Raw genomic sequence first — 19,229 nt, 5'->3', positions numbered from 1 at the left:
GTACTATATTCGTCACCATGGAGACAATGATTAGTGATTTAAAAGTAGTTACAACACTGCGGACTGCGGATAGACATTAGCCGCTAGCTAGCTAGCCATGTTTTAAAGCACCTCTTCCTGAGGGCGTTTCAGTGTTATAACTTCACCTTTATCATTAGTTATCAAGCCAGAATTCGTCCGTTCTCCCTTTTCTGTCTACACACTGTGTCTGCTTTTGACATGACGACGGCGGGTGGGAAACCGGTACTTTTTAGAGGCGGTATATTATCGAATATGATTCATAAGTATCGCGGTACTATACTAATACCGGTATACCGTACAACCCTAATACATACTATGCAAATATAAAAAAGGTAAGCTTTTTTTATTTATTTATTGTTTTTTAATCTTATTTACTACATACTTTATTACAGTATGTCTCTATTAGGGAAGTCCCGATCCGATATTTGGATCGGATCGGCCGCCGATATTTGCAAAAAAATGCGTATCGGCAAGGCATGGGAAAATGCCGATCCAGATCCAGTTTTTAAAAAACTCCGGTCCGTGTTTTCCAACGCACCGATTTAAATAATACATTCCACTTTTCTGCTGCTCCCTAATTTCCGTTCTGCATTTTCCAGCACACCTTCAACACATCCACAGGTCTGTGGATTCTCACGCAGTTGCTTTTAGCTGCTGACATTACATGACAGGCTCTTCTCACTCTTTCCTGTGTATCCCTCTTACAGACAGCGAGCGCACCTTCTTGCACACGTCACATACTGTCACGACATACGTCACATACGTATACACCCTCTCCCAGCAGAGAGCGAGGTAGCAGCATGGTTAACGTTAGCTGTGATGCTAGCGCAGCCGCTAAGGTGCGCGCCTGCTCAAGCGTCCTCTGCGCACGGCAAATCTATGCCACGCACAAAATCAAATAAAAAAATAAGCGCATAACAATTTTCGACACACGGACACGACAGAGAAAACAGTTTTCGTCATCATTGTTCAAATATTGTAACGTCTGTCGAGACGCTTATCTCCATTCGGTGCCACACGCCCACACCATCAAAATTCCGAGGCAAACATTTCCACATCAACACCGTATGAAAAAAATAGTGATTTTTTTTAGTTGTCATTTCCCTCTCTGCGTGAAAGTTTAAAAGTAGCATATATTAATGCAGTATGAAGAAGAATGTTTTAATGTAGACACATACAATCATCATACTGCTGTGATTATATGCATCAAGTGTTCATTCAAGGCTAAGACAAAATATCGAGATATATATCGTGTATCGCAATATGGCCTTAAAATATCGCAATATTAAAAAAAGGCCATATCGCCCAGCCCTAGTTCAATGATGCCATTTCTGTTTGTCATGTATAATTTTGTCTATTTTGTGTTTATCCTTGAATAAACAGGTCAGTTTCTTGTTACTAACCATTGTGTATTATTCAAACTCCCCTAATTCAGCTGGCTAGTTGTTATCAAGAGTACTAAAACCCTTTTCAACATGATTCTGACAACTAAGTAGGCTAAATAACTTTAAACTTTAATACATGCTCGGATAGGCCAGTATCGGTCAGTATCGGTATCGGATCGGAAGTGCAAAGACCTGGATCGGGACATCCCTAGTCTCTATATACATATTTATTTTATTTTCTTATTCATTTTGGCCAAAGGGGGCGCATTTCAATTTCTTACACACTTATTCTTACAAATGTTGACCAGACGGGGAGCACTTCAAATTTTTTTACACACAAATGTTATTTCATATGTTGACCAGAAAGGGAGCACTTTTAAAAGCGACACACAGTCCATTTTAAAAATCCCTCCTATTTGGACCCACCCTAATTTTGATAGATTTCACCACCAGGGGTGCAAATGAGACATTCTCTATTAGATGCAATGGTCTTCCGTATTGGGACCATGATTTGGGTCCTAACTTGTTCGCCGGTCCTCATATGGAAGGTACTTGTCCTTTTTGATGTCTCAAGAAGGGTAGAAATACAAGAACACAAACTACAATCACAACATTGATCATGTTGTCCCTTTTAACAGTGCCAATCAAAACAGCACTACTAATGTTGCAAAAGCCGGATTTTTGATACGTCACATTCAATTGTGCAGCTGCATACCTGCTAAAGAGCCTGTTGGGAGTTGTCCAGCCAGAACGTCAATATTCACATCAAAAATCTAGGCTTTTTTCTTCTTCTAATGACTTATTGACTTGAAAAACACACCATTAGATTCCTGCACACAACATCCTCATATCATAACCTTGTTTGACAGGCCTTAGGGTCTCCAACATACAACTCAACACAGCTGCAATAATAATTGCGAGGAAGGCAGCTCAACTTGACATGCCCTCCCCTCTCACTGGCATCACATTCTCAGCCACCGGGGCTCTCCCAGTGGTCACACATTACTAACTAAAGATATGTAAATAGGACAGTGGTGGTGCCTTCATTATTAGATGTGGGTCACTGGATAACTTCAAGAGTGCTAATTAAGAGAGCTCCCCCCCGCACAGTGTTGCTTGGTAGTTACATGCGCATTATTGAAGCGCCGCACTCGCGCTGCTCTCGGCAAGCTGGGCGCGTGCTACTGTGCTTTCTCCCAAGGATGCACCCCGAGAGACTGGCAACACTGGTTAGGTAATAACAGGAATTATAAAGCTCTTAATATCGTATTGATTTCGCATTAGACTTGTTCCTGTTGTACTGTGATATTACTTTGTTGCTGAAAACAACTCTTTCAGCAACCAGTACAATACAGTAGTACCTTAACTTGCAAGCTTAATTTGTTATGTGAATGGAGCTCTTAACTCTAAACCAGGGGTTCCCAAACTTTTTGACTCGAAGGGCGCATTGGTTCGAAAAAATGTGGCCGGGGGCCGGGCTGTACACATATATATATATATATATATATATATATATACCGTATTTTTCGGAGTATAAGTCGCACCGGAGTATAAGTCGCACCTGCCGAAAATGCATAACAAAGAAGGAAAAAACATATATAAGTCGCACTGGAGTATAAATCGCATTTTTTGGGGAAATTTATTTGATAAAACCCAACACCAAGAATAGACATTTGAAAGGCAATTTAAAATAAATAAAGAATAGTGAACACCAGGCTGAATAAGTGTATGTTATATGAGGCATAAATAACCAACTGAGAACGTGCCTGGTATGTTAATGTAACATATTATGGTAAGAGTCATTCAAATAACTATAACATATAGAACATGCTATACGTTTACCAAACAATCTGTCACTTCTAATCGCTAAATCCCATGAAATCTTATACGTCTAGTCTCTTACGTGAATGAGCTAAATAATATTATTTGATATTTTACGCTAATGTGTTAATAATTTCAAACATAAGTCGCTCCTGAGTATTAAGTCGCACCCCCGGCCAAACTATGAAAAAAACTGCGATTTATAGTTCGAAAAATACGGTATATATATATATATATATATATATATATATATATATATATATATATATATATATATATACAGTCGCAATCAAACGTTTACATACATAGGCTGTCTTGAGTTTCCAATAATTTCTACAACTCTTATTTTTTTGTGATAGAGTGATTAGAGCACATACTTGTTGGTCACAAAAAAACATTCATGAAGTTTTGTTTTTTTATGAATTTATTATGGGTCTACTGAAAATGTGACCAAATCTGCTGGGTCAAAAGTATACATACAGCAATGTTAATATTTAGTTACATGTCCCTTGGCAAGTTTCACTGCAATAAGGCGCTTTTGGTAGCCATCCACAAGCTTCTGGCAAGCTTTTGGTTACATTTTTGACCACTCCTCTTGACAAAATTGGTGCAGTTCAGCTAAATTTGTTGGTTTTCTGACATGGACTTGTTTCTTCAGCATTGTCCACACAAATTCAGGATTTTGAGAAGGCCATTCTAAAACCTTAATTCCAGCCTGATTTAGCCATTCCTTTACCACTTTTGATGTGTGTTTGGGGTCATTGTCCTGTTGGAACACCCAACATGATTTTGGTTGTCCTGAAGAATTTGGAGGTAATCCTCCTTTTTCATTGTCCCATTTACTCTCTGTAAAGCACCAGTTCCATTGGCAGAAAAACAGGCTTGGAAACTGTTTTAGTCATTCCTAGCTGAATATCAGGTCCCGCCCGCCTCTCACAGCATCTTCCCTATCTGAATCGCTCCCACTGCCCTCTAGTCCTTCACTCTCACTTTCCTCATCCACAAATCTTTCATCCTCGCTCAAATTAATGGGGAAATCGTCGCTTTCGCGGTCCGAATCGCTCTCGCTGCTGGTGGCCATGATTGTAAACAATGTGCAGATGTGAGGCGCTCCACAACCTGTGATGTCACGCTACTCGTCTGCTACTTCCGGTACAGGCAAGGCGTTTTTATCAGCGACCAAAAGTTGCGAACTTTATCGTCGATGTTCTCTACTAAATCCTTTCAGCAAAAATATGGCAATATCGCAAAATGATCAAGTATGACACATAGAATGGACCTGCTATCCCCGTTTAAATAAGAAAATTGCATTTCAGTAGGCCTTTAAATTCATTAGTACCACATAACTTTATTAGTAAAGTAAATCCAAGTGTTATTTCTATAGTATTATGCCTTGGTAAGATATGATGTGAGGGGTGGACTATTTGTTTGTCAGGTACCATAGCATCAAAACAGATTAAAAAAGCCTCAGTAATCGGGCGGTTCACTGGTAGGAATGAGAGGCGCCATCTACATTCACGCCACGCCTTCCTGTCGTGTAATCTACTCTCCTTGTGACAGCACAGCGGAAGGCCTCTGGTGGGAGCGCGCCTATCCATCTCACTAGCCCAATCTGCCTCCCCAGTTTGGTTCCGCATGAGCACTCGACTGCTGTGACTAATTAAATAAAGCGATGTGCCCTCTGCTTCCTGTTAGCCATGGCAAGGTTAGTGCACGGCGACGGGTGGAGCAACAAGAGCAAGGGGGGGGCGCTACCAGCACGGCCCCAAAGCTTGTGTCAATATTTAGGTCCACCACACAACAGAACGCCCGTGTTATATGATATTAACCTCAGGTGTTCACTCTTGTTTTCATTTCTTCCACAGCCATGACACCTCTGAAGAGCTAAGGCCAAGAGACCGAGGGTGAGTTTGATGCGTTCACCTGTGTCTTTGTGTTCTAGTCTGGGTTTTTTTGTTGTTGTTGTTGGTTTTTTTCCAATTGCCCTCCAGGAAAATGTCTCCCGAGGTTACGGGTAAGTGCCGCTGTAATGAGGCTCGGCGGCATTAATTCAGCAGACAGAAGTATGAGATGTCTTGACATTTTTGATTTCACGAATCACAGAGTTGATGTGAGGTTTTCTGTTTTTATTAGATTAAATAAACAAACAAAACGTCTTTTTTTTTTTTCCCCGGCTAGAGTCAAGCCTCTTGATTAATTGTAAACACGAAAGGTATGAGTCATAGACTCCGGGTTTTTGTCTGAAAACTATTTATTAGTCGGTTTGCAAAAGCCCCGCCGGCCGATTTGTGACATTTTGGAGGGGACTTAGAACTAATCTTCAACATCACCTCCATTCCAACCCCAAACTTCAGTATTAAAGGAGATCAACTTCTTAAAGAGATCTTACAAACTGCCTGTTTGATAAAAGGTGGAACGTCCTCAGCCAAAGAAAGTCAAGATGCCTTCAGGGAGAGAAAGCCGCCTTGTTTCCCTGAATTACTTTGAAACCAAGTTGAGATGCGTCCTGCTTATGTGCAATGTTAAGGGTACAGTCAGAATATACAGCCATTAAAGCTTGGGTCACCACATGGCATGGAGTTACTTTTTTTAATGGTGAACAACTTTATGATCACTCTACAGCCATAAAGTTGCTTGTGCAGCAAGTATAAAACAGCCATCAGGATAGCAATATTCAATGATATCGCATTGCATGAAAAATAGTGTGAACAAAAATCGTTACGCAAAAAGTTGATTTAATCAAATGCAGAATGTATCAGGTGTTTTTCAAAGCTGGGATAAGCTAAGTTATATTATTGAACTAGAATCATATTAGCATTGGACAGTATATTGTAACAGTAATAATAATAAAAAATTGTACGTCTGCATGCTGTCTGTGTTTTATAATTAAGTATTTTAGTAAATAAAACCCCGGAAGACAAAATAATTTGTCTTCGTGGCGGTCAACCCTTCCAGATCCTTTTTTTTGTTTGTTTTGTTCTGTCCAGCTACTCAGACAAATCATATTGTTGATGTAGATACTTCTCTTGTTGCCTTATTTGTATTTGACTTTATTAAATGGATTTATGCTATTATTTGGTGCAGGCGGGCCGGAGCAGGAGGGGATAGAAAGAGGAAAAAAGGAAGACAGAGGGGGAAATTGCGGCGATAAGACAAAGAGACAACAACAATAACAACAACAGAACAGCATCAGCGAATATGCATGTACAAATATGATGGTAAAAGTGATAGTAAAGAAGCAGTTAGTGAAATAAATATTAATGACACAGACATGACAATGAACATTATTATACTACAAATAGAGCAATAAAAATACCAACAGAAATAGCACTATTGTTAATGAATAACAACAATAATTACTCTGTTATCAACAATACAATTGTTCAAATGCAACAATACATATATGTAATGATAACTTGAAATACAAAAGAAAGCAGATAAATGGAGGGGAAGAAAGAGAAGCAAACTATAGTAACCTTGTAGATTGTTATAGTAACAATAGGTTAAGCTTTGTCAATGTGCCACGTGTTACCCAGTTTTCCCTAGGGCAACAACGTTAAATTATGTTTGATGAAATGTGATTATATGCATGAGTGTATGTATGCATATGTGCTTGCATATGTACAGAATGTGTATATGTATGTTTGTACAGTGAATGTATATGTACAGTATGTATATACGTATGTTTGTACAGTGAATGTATATATGTACAGTATGTGTATATGTATGTTTGTACAGTGAACGCATATGTACAGTATGTATATATGTATGTTTGTACAGTGAATGTGCGTGTGGATGATCCAATCACAGGGTTTGGAGAAAGAAAGGAGCCTTTTCATTGCCTGACACGATATATAGTGAAGCGCGTGCGCGGTGCGAACTTGTTGTCAGTAAAGCAAGGCCGCCGAACAAAGATCGCAATTCCCGCGCTTGCCTTTACAGCATATACTGCTAAAAAAAAAAAAAAGATTAAATCACAGGTAGAAAAGAAAGACGCCGTACGTGTAAAAAAACAAAGAAGAGCCAAAACTGGAATAAATATTGGTCCGGCGTATTCAAGATGGAGGGTATTGAGGGCCAGTCTTGGACTAATTTTGGACGCACAAGTGGCTGTTTTCCTTCTAGACAGATAGTCTAATGTTCCATTATGCTATATTTTGTGTGTATTCTTTTGCGTGGGTACGTGTGTTACCGATACTCTGCAACAAAATACCAACTAGGGGATCCTTCGATGCAACTTCAGACTGTCAACAACCTACGTGTGTGCACGTACAGCTCTTGTGCGCAATTTCATGCATTTCCAGAGAGGAAGAGACGAGGGGCAGGATTTACAGTTGAATTGTGCCAGGTGACACAAGATTCAAGTACCCCAGCTTTAATGGATACGGTGTTTTATTAAATGTGAGGTTTTTATTTATATGAATGCATTTTTATATTTTTGCATTTCATTAAAGCAGTAGTTCGCAAACATTTTTCTCCAGGTAACACCTCAGAAAACACTTGGCTTTTCAAGTACCATCATAATGACCAGCATTAAAATACAGTTGCGTAGTAGGCCTAAGTATTGATTAAAAACAAGGCAGAGGTTTTATTTATTATGTATATTTAAAATGTTTGGCCACTGTAACATTAGACACCGTTTGAACAGTAACACTGTGATTGAATATAGGAAAATAAAACACTGTACTTAACTAATGAGTCAAATAAAAATATTGCAGATAAAAGTTTAATGAACATTGTACTAAAATAAATATTTGTATTTATTTTTCATTGTTACCCGCAGCTTTCTCCGCCAATGTTCGTCTTTGTTTACATGTGTTCTGCGTCTTGATTGGCTAGGAGGCTGGGAAAGGTTGGACGTAGCCGAAGAATGTCGAGAACATTCGCTTCCCTTGCGTGTTCAGTGGTTAAAAAAATATGTTTTTTTGGCGTTAACTACAGCCTACAGTAGTCTTATTGTAACGACTTCAATTGAAGGCTGATAAATGTTGGCTTACCACAGTTTGAGAATGACTGCATTTAGGTAATATACTGCAATATCTTATGAATTAGATCTTTTTTTTAATTGGCCACTTGAGCAAATCAGATGCCCATATCTGCTGTACTGATTTTCTTTGCAAAAGAGAAGTGTGGAATATCTCTTGTAGCCTTATTTGTATTTGACTTTATGACATTTTTGGGTACATTTAGTGTTTGGCGCATCCTCTTACAGTATATATTATATCTAGTACAACACCGTTGCAGCGCAGGCAGCCAGCTGCAGCCCAAAGCGGCGCAGCTCTGTGGTCAGCGTGTCGCACTAGGGGGGGTGAAGCGGCAAATGCGTGGGATGGGGGGCATGGTAGTGTCCGTGGATGCGTGTGTGTCCATAAGCCCGGGGCATCGCTTTGTCTGGCATCACCATCTTGGTCCCTCATTCCGCAGTGTCGTCACGATAACACGGCAGGTTGCTATGGAGACGACCGTGATCTTGTCCCAAAACAAAGTCAACAATCGGCAGGTGTCCTTGAGGGAAGGGGGGGGAGCAATTTCAAAGTGGCTCACTGCAGCGATTTCCTGTTGGAGTTTCCAGCAGCTGTCTTGTGCGAGGCCGGTGCGGAGCGTGGGGCTGAAATGCAGATTAGGATGTTTGGGTTCAAACGAGCAGATACATTCCAATACCTGTCTACTCTTTTTGTTTGTTCCTGGTCTTCAAATTAATAATATTGTTGCCTTGCAGAGCGGAAAGCTTTGCCGAGATGTTATCCAGTTTGCGATTTAGTTCAGGAATCGGTACAGTGCCTACAGCCCTGCCCATGACGGCTTCTGGGTGCCTTGAAAAGCTGCCCTCATCCTCCAAATGTGTCGATATACCAGGGCCACACTCAATCTAATCAGCAGATGCCCTGTTATCATACTTCCGAATAGGTAGAATACTTTGATATTATCAACAGAAAGAATCGCAAAGCACATGACCCTCCCACACGTCCATCATGAGTCCAGCAGCAAAAGTCCTCCGAACCTGAACTTCTTGTCAAAAAAAATCCTGTTAATTGCATTTGAAGACCAGTCCATAAATTCCATGTTTAACTTCGAGAACAACGCAGAGAGAGGCTCCCAGAAAGTTGAGACAAGATTAGACGGAAAAAAATAAGCAAGCAGGAAAAATTAAGGGAGAGGGAAGGGAAGTGTCCGCCTTCTTTGAGAGCAAGCAAGAAATGTATAAAAAAGTATATGTGTATTGTTACACATTGTTGTTTCTGGTTCGTCTATCCAAGAAACAAACATAGTTTTGATTAGACAGCTGATGTGTGCAGACAGATTTGGTTTGTTTAAAATGACACAAAATGTACGGAGAAGTTGCAAGCATTCAACATCAAAATTATGCAAGCCGCGCATCAATTTTGGGAACTGATTGAATTTGCCTGAATTGCCACGATCAGGAAATCTTGGACGGATTTCAGTGTGAAATAAAACTGTTTTACACCCTCTGTTTTTTCAACAGACCCCATATAGCCTTTTCTCATTTGCTTTTTTCCTCCATGTTGAAGTGTTCCGCAGGTTTTGCTTACAGCGGCACTTTCTCTTTAAACTCGACTGTAAATTTCAGCTTTACAGATGCCGTGTCAACTTTGTGGGTGTGCTGTGGTAATTGAGGTATGCCACCATACTTGGGGGCACTACTTCTTGAGTTAGGTGTAAAAGTGTATTTTGGTGTTTATTTATTCAACAGCATGACATAAATAGTGTAGAATTGGGGAGTGGAGTCTATTCTATTTTAGTAAATATGTGATCATAATGTATGTTTAATCAAAGGGTAAAAGGCAACTGTGTTTTTCAGCTCTATTCATTGCAAGGTAATATGGACTTTCAGTACCCTGGACAGCTCCACCCGCGCATAAATGTCTTAGTACTGCTGCTGTCCTTAGTACTACTTTTCTTCAGCAAGAGTACAGCACAGGCCAACTACTTTATGACGGAAGGACTGATGTCAAACTGGATTAAAACAAGCCACCATTACAGGGCCCATCATCTAGAATTGCCATCAAATTCAAATTCAATGACTCCCTTTGAATGTGGCATCAATGCAAGGACAGGGGGCACATCAGGAGGTGGAAGTGGCCTCTTTTGGCTCAGCGTGGTCTGACTCATGGGTGGCCTCTGGCAAGGGTACACATGGCGAGAAAGAGAGAGAGAGAGACCTCCTTCAGTTTGCAGTCCACTTCGTTTGAGTCCAAAAGCCATCACACGTCAGCACTGTAGAACACGACCCGGTCATACCCAATGTACGTTCATTTTGAGAAGACGCAGGATGTCACATTCCTGATAGCATAACCTCTCTCTGTGATTGCCCAATGTGAGGTTTGGGCCAGTACATGACAGTGTTCTCGAGGGTTTCACCCACTCAGGCTTATTGATGTCTAGTGGAATCTTTTTCCCTTGTAGTCATCCAGTATTATACAGTTGTTAGTTGAGGGTGGCTGTCTTTTATATGTTAATTGTGTAGTTTGATCAGAATTATGAGAGGAGATACATCCTCTTAAAGGATTTTGATCCACTGCTGTCATGCATAATGCAAAACATACCTTATAAGATCTCAAATGAGCAAATATTAGGGGTTAACGAGTGTTTTCTTGTTTTTACGTTTCATTATCTACTGTAGTTAGCAGTAGGGATAGGTACTAAATGTAGTACTTTTTTATAGGTACTTACCAAATTCCGTTAATGAAAAATCCAATGGTTGCATATTTTGATATCTTTGTTGCGCAGGATGGCGCTACCCGGCCGGCTTAAATACTTGGTGGGAAACAAGCACTCAGAGAGACCTTATCCTGACTGCCTTCTGACAGCCTACTCAGTGGCCTAGTGGTTAGAGTGTCCGCCCTGAGATCGGTAGGTTGTGAGTTCAAACCCCGGCCGAGTCATACCAAAGACTATAAAAATGGGACCCATTACCTCCTTGCTTGGCACTTAGCATAAAGGGTTGGAATTGGGGTTTAAATCACCAAAAATTATTCCCAGGCGCGGCCACCGCTGCTGCTGCCCACTGCTCCCCTCACCTCCCAGGGGGTGAACAAGGGGATGGTTCAAATGCAGAGGACACGTTTCACCACACCTCGTGTGTGTGTGACAATCATTGGTACTTTAACTTTAAGTAATGTTACAATTTCCAATGCCAACAAAGTAAGTATGCCTGATAGAAGGCACTCAAAAGTACACAAAGGCTTCACTTTTAAAATGCGCTAGCTGGATGCTGATTTACATTAGATATGCCATATACATGCTACTGATTAGCATTAGCGATTTTTACTCAATCACCAAATTTGGTGATCCAAATAACTTGTAAATAAATGCGATCAAAAGTCGGCCGACAATGGAGCCTAAGGGAGTCGCTCTATTCCGCCTACAAAAAGCTCTAAAATAACATCTGACCACCTCCATCAAGGTTTTATAAACATGCTGTAAGTTTTTATATAACGTAATAACAGACATATTCATAATAATATGTAATATTTGCGTATTTTGATCATTTTAAGCATACGGCAGCAAATTAATTTGAAAAAAAAAAAGGTGTGACAACGATAGCTTTTCCTTTGACATCATTACTGATTATTACTCACTACGGACATCATGAGAACCACCAAACGTAATAAAACATCACTTACTGTACAAGGTTGGCTGTCTACAGGATGCCGACTGATAGAATATTGTTATATTCCCGTTTAGATGAAGAATTACTCAACCAAGCGTCTTTTCGTGTCTTTCTCGCCATCTCTAAATTGGATGAAAAAGTTAACCAACTGGTCGGATTATGTCCTAATCTTTCTACTGTCCAGGTGAGGGTGCATGATTAATGATTTGGAATAAACTTTCACAAGCTCTGAGTCGAGAAAGCACCTCACCAGCTGATCATGTCACATAGGCACACACGCTAGTGATCACGGAGCTGCTACAAATAGTTTGTCTGCGTTAGCACTTATAATAACAATATCACTAATACTTGGTTGATATTCAAGTCACAAAATGTAAATGGAGTATTGTTGGCGCATTTTGGATGGCATTTTAGAGGCTTCATGGCCGGAATAGAGGACCTCCTATTGGCTTAATTTCAAGCAGACTTTTGTTTACGTTTTTTTAAGAGGTAAAATGCATTAAAAAAAAGACATCCATATTCTTGGCTCTCATAATAATTGTGAACGATAGGCAAAATTCCAAAAAAAAGTGCAGTTCCCCTTTTACACATTGCATCATTTAATTCCACAATTTGATTTACTAAAGGTTTTAAGTGTTGTACGTGCATGCAAATGTTTTAAATTACATTTGTCTACCAGGTGATGTTTGTCTACGTTTGTCCACATTCTTAGGTAGCAATATCCATGTAATTGGGAAAAATCACATTAGGATATTCTTGATACTGAAGAAGGAAAACTGAATTACAATACAGCCTTTGAAGATATTCGATGACATAATAAAACTTGATTACTTTGTACTACCATTCAAATACACTATATTGCCAAAAGTATTTGGTAACCTGCCTCGACTCACATATGAACTTGAAGTTCCATCCCATTCCTAACCCATAGGGTTCAATATGATGTCGGTCCACCTTTTTCAGCTATTAGAGTTTCAACTCTTCTAGGAAGGCTGTCCACAAGGTTGCGGAGTGTGTTTATAGGAATTTTCTACCATTCTTCCAAAAGCGCATTGGTGAGGTCACACACTGATGTTGGTCGAGAAGGCCTGGCTCTCAGTCTCCGTTCTAATTCATCCCAAAGGTGTTTTATCGGGTTCCGGTCAGGACTCTGTGCAGGGCAGTCAAGTTCATCCACACCAGACTCTGTCATCCATGTCTTTATGGACCTTGCTTTGTGCACTGGTGCACAGTCATGTTGGAAGAGGAAGGGGCCCGCTCCAAACTGTTCCCACAAGGTTGGGAGCATGGAATTGTCCGAAATGTTTTGGTATCCTGGAGCATTCAAAGTTCCTTTCACTGGAACTAAAGGGCCAAGCCCAACTCTTGAAAAACAACCCCACACCATAATTCCTCCTCCACCAGATTTCACACTCAGCACAATGCAGATTGCCAGATGGAAAAAACGTGATTCATCAGTCCAGAGAACGCGTCTCCACTGCTCTAGAGTCCAGTGGCGACGTGCTTTACGTCTCTGCATCCGGTGCTTTGTATTGGACTTGGTGATGTATGGCTTAGATGCAGCTGGTCGGCCATGGAAACCCATTATGCGTACTGTACGTGGGTTAACTGGAAGGTCACATGAAGTTTGGAGCTATGTAGCAACTGACTGTGCAGAAAGTCTTTGCACTATGAGCTTCAGCATCAGCTGACCCCTCTCTGTCAGTTTACGTGGCCTACCACTTGGTGGCTGAGTTGCTGTTGTTGCCAAACTCTTCACTTTTCTTATAATAAAGCCGACAGTAGACTTTGGAATATTTAGGAGCGAGGAAATTTCACGACTGGATTTGTTGCATAGCTGGCATCCTAGGCTATGACAGTTCCACGCTGGAATTCACTGAGCTCCTGAGAACAGCCCATTATTTCACAAATGTTTGTAGAAACAGTCTCCATGCCTAAGTGCTTGATTTTATACACCTGATTCTGATCATTTGGATGGGTGGCCAAACACTTTTGGCAATATAGTGTATATCAGGGGTCACCAACGCTGTGCCCATGGGCACCAGGTAGCCCGTGAGGACCAGATGAGTCGCCCGCTGGCCTGTTCTAAAAATAGCTCAAATAGCAGCACTTACCAGAGAGCTGCCTCTATTTTTTTTAATTTTATTTATTTACTAGCAAGCTGGTCTCGCTTTGCTCAACATTTTTAATTCTAAGAGAGACAAAACTCAAATAGAATTTGAAAATCCAAGAAAATATTTTAAAGACTTGGTCTTCACTTGTTTAAATAAATTCATTTATATTTTTACTTTGCTTCTTATAACTTTCAGAAAGACAATTTTAGAGAAAAAAATACAACCTTAAAAATGATTTCAGGATTTTTAAACACAAATACCTTTTTACCTTTTAAATTCCTTCCTCTTCTTTCCTGACAATTTAAATCAATGTTCAAGTAATTTTTTTTTTTTTATTGTAAAGAATAATAAATACATTTTAATTTAATTCTTCATTTTAGCTTCTGTTTTTTCGACGAAAAATATTTGTGAAATATTTCTTCAAACTTATTATGATTAAAATTCAAAAAAAATATTCTTGCAAATCTAGAAATACTGTAGAATCAAATTTAAATCTTATTTCAAAGTCTTTTGAATTTCTTGGTATATATTCTAACAAAGTGCAGATTGGATTTTAACCTATTTAAAACATGTCATCAAAATTCGAAAATTAATCTTAATTAGGAAAAATGACTAATGATGTTCCAGAGTACAACACACTAGTTAACAGTGTGTTGTTAATGCCAGGCTTCCCACTAACTGACAAAGAAACAGATAACAGATTTGGTGTCCAGTTCAAAGTGTGACATGATTTATTTAAAAATTTGAGAGTTGACTTTTGTATTTTACATGAGTTATTATTTGTACAAACATGGTGCAAAGTAATTCATGATTTGTTAAAAAATGTTAGTGACTAGCTAGTTAAAATGGGATATTGTGATATCACAAGACTGTCTTAGAAGTGATCATTTGAAAATGTTCAATTTGAAAAATGTGCACTTAGAGAAAATATAAAAATAAAGTGTTGCATATTGATATTTATCTGTTTCTATATATATTTATTGTGAGAAATCATTAAGATGATCAGTGTTTCCACAAAGATAAATATCATTAATTATTAATAATAACATAGAGTTAAAGGGGAACATTATCACCAGACCTATGTAAGCGTCAATATATACCTTGATGTTGCAGAAAAAAGACCTTTTTTTTTTTTAACCGATTTCCAAACTCTAAATGGGTGAATTTTGGCGAATTAAACGCCTTTCTTATATTCGCTCTCGGAGCGATGACGTCACAACGTGACGTCGCATCGGGAAGCAATCCGCCATTTTCTCAAACACCGAGTCAAATCAGCTCTGTTATTTTCCGTTTTTTCGACTGTTTTCCGTACCTTGGAGACATCATGCCTCGTCGGTGTGTTGTCGGAGGGTGTAACAACACGAACAGGGACGGATTCAAGTTGCACCAGTGGCCCAAAGATGCGAAAGTGGCAAGAAATTGGACGTTTGTTCCGCACACTTTACCGACGAAAGCTATGCTACGACAGAGATGGCAAGAATGTGTGGATATCCTGCGACACTCAAAGCAGATGCATTTCCAACGATAAAGTCAAAGAAATCTGCCGCCAGACCCCCATTGAATCTGCCGGAGTGTGTGAGCAATTCAGGGACAAAGGAACCTCGCTAGCACGGCAAGCAATGGCGGCAGTTTGTTCCCGCAGACGAGCGAGCTAAACCCCCTGGATGTCTTGGCTCACACCGTCCCGAAGATGATCAAGAGAAGAATATCGACCCCAGCTTCCCTGGCCTGCTGACATGAGGGTATGTCTACAGAATATATTAATTGATGAAAATTGGGCTGTCTGCACTCTCAAAGTGCATGTTGTTGCCAAATGTATTTCATATGCTGTAAACCTAGTTCATAGTTGTTAGTTTCCTTTAATGCCAAACAAACACATACCAATCGTTGGTTAGAAGGCGATCGCCGAATTCGTCCTCGCTTTCTCCCGTGTCGCTGGCTGTCGTGTCGTTTTCATCGGTTTCGCTTGCATACGGTTCAAACCGATATGGCTCAATAGCTTCAGTTTCTTCTTCAATTTCGTTTCCGCTACCTGCCTCCACATTACAACCATCCGTTTCAATACATTCGTAATCTGTTGAATCGCATAAGCCGCTGAAATCCGAGTCTGAATCCGAGCTAATGTCGTTATAGCTTGTTGTTCTTTCCGCCATGTTTGTTTGTGTTGGCTTCACTATGTGACGTCACAGGAAAATGGACGGGTGGTTAAAATCAGGCACTTTGAAGCTTTTTTTAGGGCTATTGCGTGATAGGTAAAATTTTGAAAAAAACTTCGAAAAATATAATAAGCCACTGGGAACTGATTTTTAATGTTTTTAACAATTTTGAAATTGTGATAATGTTCCCCTTTAAAGGTAAATTGAGCAAATTGGCTATTTCTGGCAATTTATTTAAGTGTGTATCAAACTGGTAGCCCTTCGCATTAATCAGTACCCAAGACGTAGCTCTTGGTTTCAAAAAGGTTGGTGACCCCTGGTGTATATTGTCCCATTCCGAGTGGTTAACGTGTTACTTTTTTATGTTTTTTTGGGAATGGTAAAATGCTACTTGCTGGTATTGTTAATACTCTTTTGGAAAATGGGATTCTAAATCCAAACCAATCTTAGGTTGTTTAACCTCAGAAGTTCCGATTTTTTTTTTTTTTTCTTAACCGAGTCCAAGTCAGCAGCAGGGTGGCCTGGATCAGCTGCAGCTACATTCATACAGCTGGAGCCGAGCATTCATTTATGACAGAGTTCAAGCGGTGATGGACCGCCTAACCCTCGGTGAGTGACTCGGCAGGACCGACCCCATGTTCACTCAGCCGTGGCTTGTTCCCTGGAAGCGGTGCTTAAGCCTGCGTGAGGCCTAAAAAGTACAGAATATTTTTTTTTGGGAGGAGGGAAAGTGCAGTGGACATGAGAGTATAATAGAAAATGATATTTTAAAGCTATTCCCTTTTTGGTTTCCTGGTTAGTTTGTAGACAAACAAACAAATATTGTGCGCCTATTTCTGACCACAAGTATTGCAGTGGAGGAAGGCAATAATAGATGACAAAATGAAAGTATGGCGCCACGCTGTATCAGTGCGGCGATGTGCTTCTAACTCTTACTTTAATAACCGTCGGTTTGGTGTCAGTTGCGTGCATACTTTTCATTACAGGCTTGGCCAGTTACAGCTTGTTTTTATTACACCCTGATTGGTCATCGCTATAAAGCGGAAGCGCGCGGCGCGAGCAGAAGATGATGGAAAATACCGAATGTAATTTCCTGTAACTAGCCAAAATAAAGTCTGGCCAGTAGGAGTCAGAGAAAGGGCATTAGTCATTACCGTAGTATCCACTGACCTTCACCGAGGCTGTTATTGACCGCTAATATCCTACACACCTTCTCGACCTCTCTGCTGCTGAATCATCTCTGATCAATTATTCTAATATTTGTGTGGCACTTTTTGCTATCGATTAGCGGTTTTATGCAGAGTGTGGCGTATCTTATTTAATCAAGCCAGGCCCTGCATTTGATTAAGTGGTTTTAGGAGTGGAGGGGCACTTTGTTTTCATAAAGCACCGCCTTATCGATACATGTTCATCCGTGAATTATGCCTACGCACTCAAAACTTTTATGGCTTCATTACCGGCAGCCGAGTGCAGGCGACATTGTGAGTGGCTATCTGCAACACACACAGATGTTTGTTTGTAGGTCTTCTCGTATATTGTACCGGTTATTGCTTTTTCAGGCTGAGGTAATAGCTTGTAGTCTTGGGTAAACACAAGCTCTGCATGCAGTGCATTCGGTCAACTGCGAACGCCATCGTCCAAACCCTGTTGACCGAGACCACTTCAAGAAGTGCACTGCAAAAAGTATGTGTTCAAAAACAAGAAAAAAAAATACAAAAATTAGGGGTACCGTATTTTTCGGAGTATAAGTCGCTCCAAGGGATAAGTCGCACTGGAGTAAAAGTCGCATTTTTGGGGGAAATTTATTTGATAAAACCCAACACCAAGAATAGACATTTGTAAGGCAATTTAAAATAAATAAAGAATAGTGAACAGGCTGAATAAGTGTACGTTATATCAGTGTTTTTCAACCAAGGCACATTTTTTTCATAAAAAAAAAATACGGAGGCACACCACCAGCAGAAAAGGTTAAAAAATGAAACTCCACCAGGTTGTCATGCCTTATTTTTGAGTGTGTTGTTGTTTCCTGTGTGTAGTGCTTTAGTTCCTGTCTTGCGCTGTTAATTTGGTGACCCTTCCTTTGAGTGCTATTGCCCACACCTGCTTTGTTTTTGCAATCAAGACTATTTCAGTTGTGCGTACGCTATCCTTCTTTGTGGGGACATTGTTGATTGTCGTGTTGTTTATGGATGTACTTTGTGGACGCCGTCGCCCTGCTCTACACGCTGTAAGTTTTTGCTGTCATCCAGCATTCTGGTTTTTTTTTTTACTTTGTAGCCAGTTCAGTTTTACTTTTGTTTTGCATAGCCATACTTCAGTGCCTTTTCCTAGCGGGACTTGCCTCCAATATTGTTGTCCGGATGGAAATCGGGAGAATGGTTGAGATTTTCGGGAGGGGCATTGAAATTCGGGAGTCTCCCGGGAATATCGGGAGCTTGAAACCGATACCGCTTATTTCCGATATTACATTTTAAGCATTTATCGGCAGATAATATCGGCAGGCAGATATTATCGGACATCTCTAGTTAATATGCAGGTCATGTAAATGAGGCGTTGTTGGCAGTTTTTGAATGTTTTGTAGAGCGCTTTATTGGCGTAGTGGATTAATTCCATCACCTGCATTGTTAGCCGCCTCATACTCGCAGTTTTTCACTGTTTAGAATGCACAGAAAAGGGAAAGATGTGTGTTCTTGTCTCACAGAGGGATGATGTAAGATGGGGAAATTAAAACAAAAGTGCACTTCCTCTTTAAAGTGACAGTAAAAAAGCAGTATCGAGTTTGCATGTTCTCCCCGTGACTGCGTGGGTTCCCTCCGGGTACTCCGGCTTCCTCCCACCTCCAAAGACATGCACCTGGGGATAGGTTGATTGGCAACACTAAATTGGCCCTAGTGTGTGAATGTGAGTGTGAATGTTGTCTGTCTATCTATCTGTGTTGGCCCTGCGATGAGTTGGCGACTTGTCCAGGGTGTACCCCGCCTTCCGCCCGAATGCAGCTGAGATAGGCTCCAGTACCCCCCGCGACCCCAAAAGGGACAAGCGGTAGAAAATGGACGGATGGAAGTATCTAAGGAAATGTTTTGGTATGTCTGTCCTTTGC

General features: G+C 40.3%; 1 protein-coding gene across 2 annotated transcripts in view; it reads left to right on the top strand.

Moving 5' to 3' along the window:
* cd276 (CD276 molecule) overlaps nt 1-19,229 on the top strand; it is a 233,282-nt gene that overhangs the window by 178,259 nt on the left and 35,794 nt on the right. For both annotated transcript variants that reach the window (XM_061964477.2, XM_061964476.2), the window contains one exon: nt 5,093-5,131. In XM_061964477.2, coding sequence (XP_061820461.1) covers nt 5,093-5,115 — 23 coding nt within the window. In that variant the 3' untranslated portion in view covers nt 5,116-5,131. The remainder of the gene's footprint in view (nt 1-5,092; nt 5,132-19,229) is intronic.

The sequence above is a fragment of the Nerophis lumbriciformis genome, linkage group LG06, assembly GCF_033978685.3.
Source record: "Nerophis lumbriciformis linkage group LG06, RoL_Nlum_v2.1, whole genome shotgun sequence".
Classification (NCBI taxonomy): domain Eukaryota; kingdom Metazoa; phylum Chordata; class Actinopteri; order Syngnathiformes; family Syngnathidae; genus Nerophis; species Nerophis lumbriciformis.
The sequence above is the reverse complement of the archived record's forward strand: the minus strand, read 5'-3'. Positions and strand labels throughout refer to the sequence as shown.